Source organism: Schistocerca serialis, chromosome 2 (assembly GCF_023864345.2).
Source record: "Schistocerca serialis cubense isolate TAMUIC-IGC-003099 chromosome 2, iqSchSeri2.2, whole genome shotgun sequence".
In the NCBI taxonomy this organism is placed as follows: Eukaryota; Metazoa; Arthropoda; class Insecta; order Orthoptera; family Acrididae; genus Schistocerca; species Schistocerca serialis.
In genome coordinates, this window is record NC_064639.1 from 958,799,339 (window position 1) to 958,809,465 (window position 10,127).

At 46.5% G+C, this 10,127-nt stretch overlaps 1 protein-coding gene across 1 annotated transcript in view; it reads right to left on the reverse strand.

The window, feature by feature from the left end:
• LOC126458343 (adenylyl cyclase 78C-like) overlaps positions 1 to 10,127 on the reverse strand; it is a 788,789-nt gene that overhangs the window by 474,959 nt on the left and 303,703 nt on the right. The window contains exon 3 of the mRNA XM_050095308.1: positions 3,580 to 3,972. Coding sequence (XP_049951265.1) covers positions 3,580 to 3,910 — 331 coding nt within the window. The 5' untranslated portion in view covers positions 3,911 to 3,972. The remainder of the gene's footprint in view (positions 1 to 3,579; positions 3,973 to 10,127) is intronic.

Genomic DNA, 10,127 nt, shown 5'->3' on the forward strand with positions numbered 1-10,127 from the left:
TGATCAGTGGTAAATAACTGGTTGGTAACATTAATGAAGTAAGACATTTGAACTGAATTCACATTGCTGACACACTTGCGCCAGTCCACTTTGTGCTCTAAAGCGTAGTCAGAAAGATATGACGGGTCTCTGCAGGTAGAATGGCTGTTGAGTAGCTGGGTACCTACCTTGCAGAATGATCGCAGCCAGATGCAGATAATGGCTCGAGAGAAGTAACTGTAGAGTAGCTCATTTTCCTACCTTGAATATTAAGCAGCGCCCAGGTGCAGATAGAGCGCTCTGTGCATTTAGGTACTGCCTACCTAAGCCATCCACATTTACCTTTACATCTGTACTTGACAAGTCACTATACGATATGTGGCGATAATTACATAGTGTACTTTTCTATTCGATTCACTGGTAGTATTCGGGATGAAAGACAGTGTATGTGTCCAAATTGCTACAGCTTTATCTTCGTGGTCATTGAGATAGATATTGAAAAACTTAGTTTTATTTTTATATTACCCATTTTGGACACTACTCCATATACCATCTCACACTGCAGATTGTTAAGCATTTCTGTGATGCCTGACATAAACGAACGTGTACCTAATGGTGGAATTATTTTTCAGCCTTACATGTATCGACCCTTAATCACGCTTGCAAGGATTGCTGACCAACGAGTATTACTCAAGATTAGCTTGAAAAGGATTTTGTGTGTCTTATTTATGTGGATTGCGTTGTGTTCCAATAGATCTGTATCTAGCAACTGTCACCAATGGGTAAATTTATGGTATCGCTCTGTCTTATACCGCTCAAGAAAGAAATTTTATATACTTGAAGATTTTGAAATATTCCAGCGACTGTTTGTAAATTATATAAACTACTAGTCTTTTGTGTAATTACTCTTACACCTTATTTACATTTAGAGTCAGCTGACAGTCTTTAAACGAGACGTTCATCGTCTGTAAGTCTCTAATCCTTTTATAAGGAACTTTATCAATGTCTGCTTCCTGTACACTTCGATGGTATCTGTAAACAACCTCTTAGGTGCACAGATGTTATCTGCACCTTCGTGTCTGCGCACTTTGACTTCATCACACATTCCTCAAGAATGTCACAAGCCTTCCCAACCAACTGCCGATACTTATCAAGTCCAGATGTACAATGTCTCAGATCCCACTTTCGCACTAAGCAAGAACGGGAGTACTAGTGATTTTAGATGGCGCCTACCTTGTGTACTGAGCAACAGGCGGTTACATGTGATGGTCCATTGTAGGTAGTTGAAAAGTAGCTGCTACAACATTAAGTAGCAGCCTACAGACCTGTTTGTACGAGGGCTGTTCGGAAAGTAAGGTCCGATCGGTCGCGAAATGAAAACCACTGTCAAAATAAAAAATGTTTTATTTGCAACAGTTAGTTACACCTTCCAGCTACTTCTCTACACAGTCACGGCTCCGACTTATTGTTGTAGCGTTGTACCAACTTTCCAATATCCTCGTCATAGGATGTAGCCGCTTGTGCTTACTGCCATTTCTCTAAGATGGTGTGCAGCTCGTTGCCTGTGACAAAATGTTGTCGTTATTGCCTGCAGTTCATGAGAGCAGAGATGAAAGTCAGGATGAGCCAATTATGGGCTGTAATGTGGGGGATCAAACATCGAAAACGCCGCAGGTTTGCATTGAAAACGTTACTGGGACATGTTCATTGCCCCTGCAGAGTGTGGCAGAGAATTGTCAAGAAGAAGGAAATGGGTGACAGTTATGTTATGTGGGTTGCATGACATCAGGTGAATCTCTCACCATGCCCTCATACATGGCGTGAGACATTATTTATCTGAGCATCGTTACATGCTCACTGAGAGCTCAGAACTATAGAGAGCGATGCGAAGCGATCGAATGGCATACTACTGTTCAACACATCTGTCCAAACATACACATCATTTTGAATGCGGTTCCCATTTCGCGCTCAATCGGACCTTACATTCCGAATAGCCCTCATAGTTAACTGACATACACTATTGGCCATTAAAATTGCTACACCACGAAGATGACGTGCTACAGACGCGAAATTTAACCAACAGGAAGAAGATGCTGTGATATTCAAATGATTAGCTTTTCAGAGCATTCACCCAAGGTTGGCGCCGGTGGCGACACCTACAACATGCTGACATGAGGAAAGTTTCCAAACGATTTCTCATACACAAACAGCAATTAACCGGCGTTGCCTGGTGAAACGTTATTATGAAGCCTCGTGTAAGGAGGAGAAATGCGTACCATCACGTTTCCGACTTTGATAAAGGTCCGATTGTAGCCTATCGCGATTGCGGTTTATCGTATCGCAACATTGCTGCTCGAAACGGTCGAGGTCCAATGACTGTTAGCAGAATATGGGTTCAGGAGAGTAATACGGAACGCCGTGCTGGATCCCAACGGCCTCGTATCACTAGCAGTCGAGATGACAGATATCTTATCCGCATGGCTGTAACGGATCGTGCAGCCACGTCTCGATCCCTGAGTCAACAGATGTGGACGTCTGCAAGACAACAACCATCTGCACGAACAGTTCGACGACGTTTGCAGCAGCATGGCTGTGGTTACCCTTGACGCTGCATCACAGACAGGAGCGCCTGCGATGGTGTACTCAACGACGAACCTGGTTGCACGAATGGCAAAACGTCATTTTTTCGGATGAATCCAGGTTCTGTTTACAGCATCATGATGGTCGCATCCGTGTTTGGCGACAACGCGCTGAACGCACATTGGAAGCGTGTATTCGTTATCGCCATACTGGCGTATCACCCGGCGTGATGGTATGGGGTGCCATTGGTTACACGTCTCGGTCACCTCTTCTTCCCATTGACGGCACTTTGAACAGTGGACGTTACATTTCAGATGTGTTACGACCCGTGGCTCTACCCTTCATTCGATCCCTGCGAAACCCTACATTTCAATAGGACAAAGCACGACCGCATGTTGCAGGTCCGGGCCTTTCTGGATACAGAAAATGTTCAACTGCTGCCCTGGCCAGCACATTCTTCAGATCTCTCACCAATTGAAAACGTCTGTTCAATGGTGGTCGAGCAAGGGGCTCGTCACAATAGGCCAGTCACTACTCTTGATGAACTGTGGTATCGTTTTTAAACTGCATGGGATGCTGTACCTGTAGACGCCATCCAACCTCTGTTTGACTCAATGCCCAGGCGTATCAAGGCCGTTATTATGGCCACAGGTGGATGCTCAGGGTACTGATTTCTCAGGATCTATGCATCCAAGTAGCTGGGTCACCTGCCTTGAGATTCATCAGCAGTGAGGTAGAGATATTGATCCAGGACTGGTAGCTCTATGAGCGGATTGTATAGCCCACATATGGTGGTCAACTGCACACTGAGCAGCTCGCCTTCCTTGGATGTTGAGCATCAGGTAGCTGTAAATGGTGAGAAGTGTAGGTTGGTCTCCTATCTTGGACATCGAGCAGCAGCCAGGTGCAGATGGTGGCCCGGTGCAGTAGTTCACCAGCTAGAATTCCAACCTTGTGGAATGAGCAGCAGACAGCTGAGGATGGTGGATCACAGTTGATGGTTGCAGGTTGGTCTCCTACCTTGTGCGTTGAGCAGCAGCCAGGTGCAGATGGCGGCCCAGTGCAGGTAGTTGTTGGCGAAGCAGCGCCACCAGCCGAGCGCGCAGACGGCGACGTTGGCGGAGGCGGAGCAGGCGGTCCAGGCGATGCTCTGCGCCTGCGGCACGGTGCCGGCGCCCGTGTGCACGGCCCAGCCGCCGCCCAGCACCGCCTTCAGCAGCAGGTCCACCAGGTTGACCACGATGAGCGAGCGCTGGCGCTGCCGGTGCGAGTAGCGCTGGTACGCCAGCTCGAGGTGCGACTCGCGGAAGCTGTTGGTCAGCGAGGGGCAGTAGATGCCGCGGTACACCATGCCGCGCTTGAACACCGCCCCTGACGCCGTCGGCGCCGCCTCCTCGCCGCCGCTGCTGCCGCCTGCACAGATACCACGTCACAGTCGGTTATTCAGTGCGCTAGTCCAGTGGAGTGCATCTGAGGAGGTTGGATGGTTTTGTTGATATGCGCCACGAGAAAAGTTGTGATTCCTATCTGGATGGTTGAACCTCTAGAAACATAGCCTACGAAAGGCAACATATAGGTTGGGGGGGATCTGGTCCCAATTTAGTAACCGATTTTAAGCTCACACTGTCATACGCTGAAGAGCCACAGAAACTGCTACACCTGCCTAATATCGTGTAGGGTCCCAGTGAACACGCGGAAGTTCCGCAACACAACGTCGCATGGACTCGACTAATGTCTGAAGTAGTGCTGGAGGGAACTGACACCATGAATCCTGCAGGGCTCTCCATAAATCCGTAAGAGTACGAGGGGTTGGAGATCTCTTCTGAACAGCACATTGCAAGGCATCCCAGATATGCTTAATAATATTCGTGTCTGGGGGTTTGGCGGCCAGCGGAAGTGTTTAAACTGAGGAGCGCTGTACCAATTCTGCATGTATGGGGCGTTGTATTGTTTTACTGGAATTTCCAAAGTCCGTCGGAACGCACAATGGACATGAATGGATGCAGGTAATCATACAGGATGATAGCGACGTATCTAGACGTATCACGGGTCCCATATCACTGTAGCTGTGTTTTATCCTTGCTACATTTTGAATTTCAATGAGAGTATTCCAGTCAAGTTTATCAAAATCTTTCTCTAAATTAGAGAAGATAAACGTCTTTGCCAAGATCGCTAATAATAACCTTTGTTTTCGATAACCGGTTTCGGTAAGCAGTGTTACCATTTTCAGACCTCAATGGGGCACATTATTGCATATTTCGTAAAATTGCAGTAAGAGTACTCTTACTCATGAATTTTCAGATACGTAACGTACTAAAAGACTGATGCATCGGCATGTCAAAATTAAAACAGTTACACTGCAGAACCAAAGAAACTGGTACGCCTTACTAATATCGTGTAGGACCCTCGCGAGCAAGTAAAGGTGCCGCAACACGACGTGGCATGGACTCGACTAATGTCTGAAGTAGTGCGGGAGGGAACTGACAACAGGAATCTTGCAGGACTGTATATAAATCCGTAAGAGTACGATGGGTTGGAGATATATTCTGAACAGCACACGGCAAGGCATCCCAGATGTGCTCAATAATGTTCATGTCTGTGGAGTTTAGTGGCCAGTGTTTAAATTCAGAAGAGTGTTCCTGGTGCCACTCTGCAACATTTCTCGACGTGTGTGGTGTCGCATTGTCCTGCTGGAATTGCCCAAGTCCGTCGGATCGCAAAATGTACATGAATGGATGCAGGTAATCATACAGGATGCCTACGTATGTGTCACCTGTCAGTGTCGTATCTAGACGTATCAGGGTCCCATATCACTGCAACTGTACACGCCGCACAACATTACAGAACCCCCACCATCTTGAATAGTCCCCTGCCGACATGCAGCGTCCATGGACTCATGAGATTGTCTCCATACCCGTACACGTCCATCCGCTCGATACAATTCGAAACGAGACTCGTCCGACGAGGCAACATGTTGCCGGTCATCAACAGTCTAATGTCGGTACTGACGGGTTCAGACGAAGCGTAAAGCTTAGTGTCGTGCAGTCATCAAGGCTACACGAACAGGACTTCGAAAGCCGAAACGATGATTATTCGTTGAATGGTTTGCAAGCTGACACTTGTTCATGGCCCAGCATTGAAATCTGCAGGAATTTGCGAAAGGGTTGCACATCTTTCACGTTGAACTATTCTCTTCAGTCGTCGTTGGTCCTGTTCTTGCAGGAACTTTTTTTGGCCACAGCGATGTCGGAGATTTGATGTTTTCCTGAATTCCTGATATTCATGGCACACTAGTGAAATGGTATTTCGGGAAAATCCCTACTTCATCGCTGCCTCGGAGATGCTGTGTCCCATCGTCGTGCACCGACTATAACGCCACTTTCAAATTCACTTAAATCTTGATAACCTGGTATTGTAGCAGTAGTGACAGATCTAACAACTGCACTAGACATTTGTCGTCTTATAATAGGCGTTGCCGTCCGCAGCATCGTATTTTGCCTGTTTACATATCTCTGTATTTGATACCCATGCCTATACCAATTTCTTTGGCGCTTCAGTGTATATTTATTAAATATCTCTGACAGGAGGGTCTTTAATTAGAAACGCTCAAAAACTCTATTGACCACATGTATCAACATTGGGACCAGCTCTGTTTGACGTACGTGAATAATAGGTGATACTTTCCTTAGATCAGCATGTGACACGGGTACCCTCTTAGATTTCGAACGAGTTACTGAGTTTGCTATTTTTACACCCAGCCAAAGACATACATAATTATGTATCATTGGTGCATAAGTTCTTAGCCTTTTTGTTTTGCATGTTGGTATTACGGTTGCTGTGTGTCTATTTATCCATTGTTATGTTTTGTTTGTAGTTCACTGTTGCTATTTGAATTCTTTGTCGTTTGGAGATAGTGAGTGGTGCTGAGGACGCTATGCAACTGAGTGGGCAGTGGAGAAATCGGAGCATTTGGGACATATTTTTATTGAGCTCAGCAGAGGAGTAAAAGCAGTGGATACAGCCAGAAACATTTCCACGATGTAGGATCTTCTTGACATTTATGATTCTCCGGGTTCAGGAAGACCTTCGGGGTTCCATGAAGACAGTTCAACCCTTTCTTTGTCTGCCATACCAAAGGACATCAATAAGTATTTCTGGCTTTTTTGAGCTTCCCAATGCTTCAATGATGCCGTTTGGCATCGCTTCATGTAGTTCCAAGCTTGGCAACAGATCACAGTGGCGTTTGCTTTCATGACTCGCAGTTTGTTTGAAGTGCAGAACAGAAAAGTGTCGTGAGTTGTCCTACTGCATTTGTGAGTGAACAATAACTGTTATGTTTAGTTTCATTCTGTGTATACTGAATTCTTGCTTATGGAACTAATTTTACGTAGTTCCTCAAGGGCAAGGGAAAGAAAGACGGTACGTTTACAATAGTTATGTATGCTTTTTGAGTAATTATTATGTAATTTCTAATGATGCCATTTGGAATCATTATTTTATTTATTAACCAATAGCTTCAAAAGAACTTTTGCAATGAATATGGCATATGAGCAACATATACAGCAAATATTCATCACAAAAAATTTCCCCAATTTTTTTCTAAATGTGACGCACAAATGGGTAAATGCATTAATCCACAATTTTTCATGTCTGTATAATGTAGAACTGGCAAATGTGATGAACTGTGATCATTCTACCATGTTGCAACATTAGCATCCATTGGGGAAGTTTCAAAAATTGGGTGTGTGGGTGTGCTATAAGCCAAAATCACAAAAATCAGCATGTCGCCATATGTGCTTCTCTGCTTGCTCGTCATTAATTGACTCACGAAGAACACCGACTATTCCTATCCTGTACCGTTACTGGTGACGAGAAATTGTGCCTTTATGCTAACATAAGGAAGAGTAACGAACAGTTGAGCCCAAACAAAGGAGAAACTGCCCATACAAAGACCTGGAGCATCGAAGAAAAATAACGTTATGCATCTGGTGGATGTAGTGTACTACAAATTGCTTCCCTGAGGTGAAAACGTCATTCATCAACAACTGAGACATTTCGCAGACGCAATCCAAGAACGACGTCCAGGAAGACTTTGTGGAGTGGTGTTGCTCCACTACAATGCCTGCCCGCTTTCTACAAGACATACAAAAAATGCTATACAGGAGTTGGGTCGGAAAGTCATTTCGTGCCCACCTTATTCACCTGATATTGCGTCCTCAGGTGTTCACCTTTTATGCTCCCTATTCAACAATGTTCAAAGAACTTCCTTTCCAGATGAAAATGCGCTCCATACATGACGAGTTCTTCGAATCAAAGCCACGTGATTTCTACAGTCAGGAAATCCAAAAGCTACTTCTGCATTGGCAGACTGTTGCAGCATGTGTACGTCATATGAAAATCACTCTAAGTGTTGGATCTACGTTTAAAATATCCGTCCACAGCAAGAGGAAGTCAGTAGTATTTGACGAGACTATATATATTTGAAATCGACTGTAAATGCTTTGAACTTCAAAATAAACTGTTTAATAAAGTTATGAGGAGAAACTATCTTTGTTACAGGAATCAAGTATCCCTTGGTCGTAGGAAAATGGCCAAACTGAAAATACCCCCAAAACATAAACATTTATGAATTCGTGTGCAACTTGCCGTTCACTGTTTTGCATACTGGCCTGCATTCAGGGCGATAGGGGTTCATATGCCAACACCACCTACACATGTGACGTCATGTAAAAAGTTATACAATATTGAGCTCTAAGAAGAAACAAAATACGTCTATTTTCATTACCATATTCTGTTATTTTGAAATACACTCCTGGAAATTGAAATAAGAACACCGTGAATTCATTGTCCCAGGAAGGGGAAACTTTATTGACACATTCCTGGGGTCAGATACATCACATGATCACACTGACAGAACCACAGGCACATAGACACAGGCAACAGAGCATGCACAATGTCGGCACTAGTACAGTGTATATCCACCTTTCGCAGCAATGCAGGCTGCTATTCTCCCATGGAGACGATCGTAGAGATGCTGGATGTAGTCCTGTGGAACGGCTTGCCATGCCATTTCCACCTGGCGCCTCAGTTGGACCAGCGTTCGTGCTGGACGTGCAGACCGCGTGCGACGACGCTTTATCCAGTCGCAAACATGCTCAATGGGGGACAGATCCGGAGATCTTGCTGGCCAGGGTAGTTGACTTACACCTTCTAGAGCACGTTGGGTGGCACGGGATACATGCGGACGTGCATTGTCCTGTTGGAACAGCAAGTTCCCTTGCCGGTCTAGGAATGGTAGAACGATGGGTTCGATGACGGTTTGGATGTACCGTGCACTATTCAGTGTCCCCTCGACGATCACCAGTGGTGTGCGGCCAGTGTAGGAGATCGCTCCCCACACCATGATGCCGGGTGTTGGCCCTGTGTGCCTCGGTCGTATGCAGTCCTGATTGTGGCGCTCACCTGCACGGCGCCAAACACGCATACGACCATCATTGGCACCAAGGCAGAAGCGACTCTCATCGCTGAAGACGACACGTCTCCATTCGTCCCTCCATTCACGTCTGTCGCTACACCACTGGAGGCGGGCTGCACGATGTTGGGGCGTGAGCGGAAGACGGCCTAACGGTGTGCGGGACCGTAGCCCAGCTTCTTGGATACGGTTGCGAATGGTCCTCGCCGATACCCCAGGAGCAACAGTGTCCCTAATTTGCTGGGAAGTGGCGGTGCGGTCCCCTACGGCACTGCGTAGGATCCTACGGTCTTGGCGTGCATCTGTGCGTCGCTGCGGTCCGGTCCCAGGTCGACGGGCACGTGCACCTTCCGCCGACCACTGGCGACAACATCGATGTACTGTGGAGACCTCACGCCCCATGTGTTGAGCAATTCGGCGGTACGTCCACCCGGCCTCCCGCATGCCCACTATACGCCCTCGCTCAAAGTCCGTCAACTGCACATACGGTTCACGTCCACGCTGTCGCGGCATGCTACCAGTGTTAAAGACTGCGATGGAGCTCCGTATGCCACGGCAAACTGGCTGACACTGACGGCGGCGGTGCACAAATGCTGCGCAGTTAGCGCCATTCGACGGCCAACACCGCGGTTCCTGGTGTGTCCGCTGTGCCGTGCGTGTGATCATTGCTTGTACAGCCCTCTCGCAGTGTCCGGAGCAAGTATGGTGGGTCTGACACACCGGTGTCAATGTGTTCTTTTTTCCATTTCCATACGTTTTCAGAAAGAAAATGAGAGACTGCGTGATGCAATTTGTCGTATTTTGGTGCTTCAAGGTAACGCTACATTCGTTTTATAGGCTTTTTTCTGACCGGACAACGCATGAGTCTCGTACTCTCTGTTTTTTTTTTTTTTTGGGGCGGGGGGGGGAGGGGGGGGGGGGAGTAACTATACAGGGAATACATGTGGCATTGGCTGCCGTTTGTGATATACATAGCCTGCCTAATAATTTGACACTGTTAGCAGTTCCCTTGAGATCGATTCCGATGCCCTTTCAAGAGAGATGTTATGCTTGGGAGTATTGAAAAGAGATAAACATTTCTCTCTTGGACCACTGG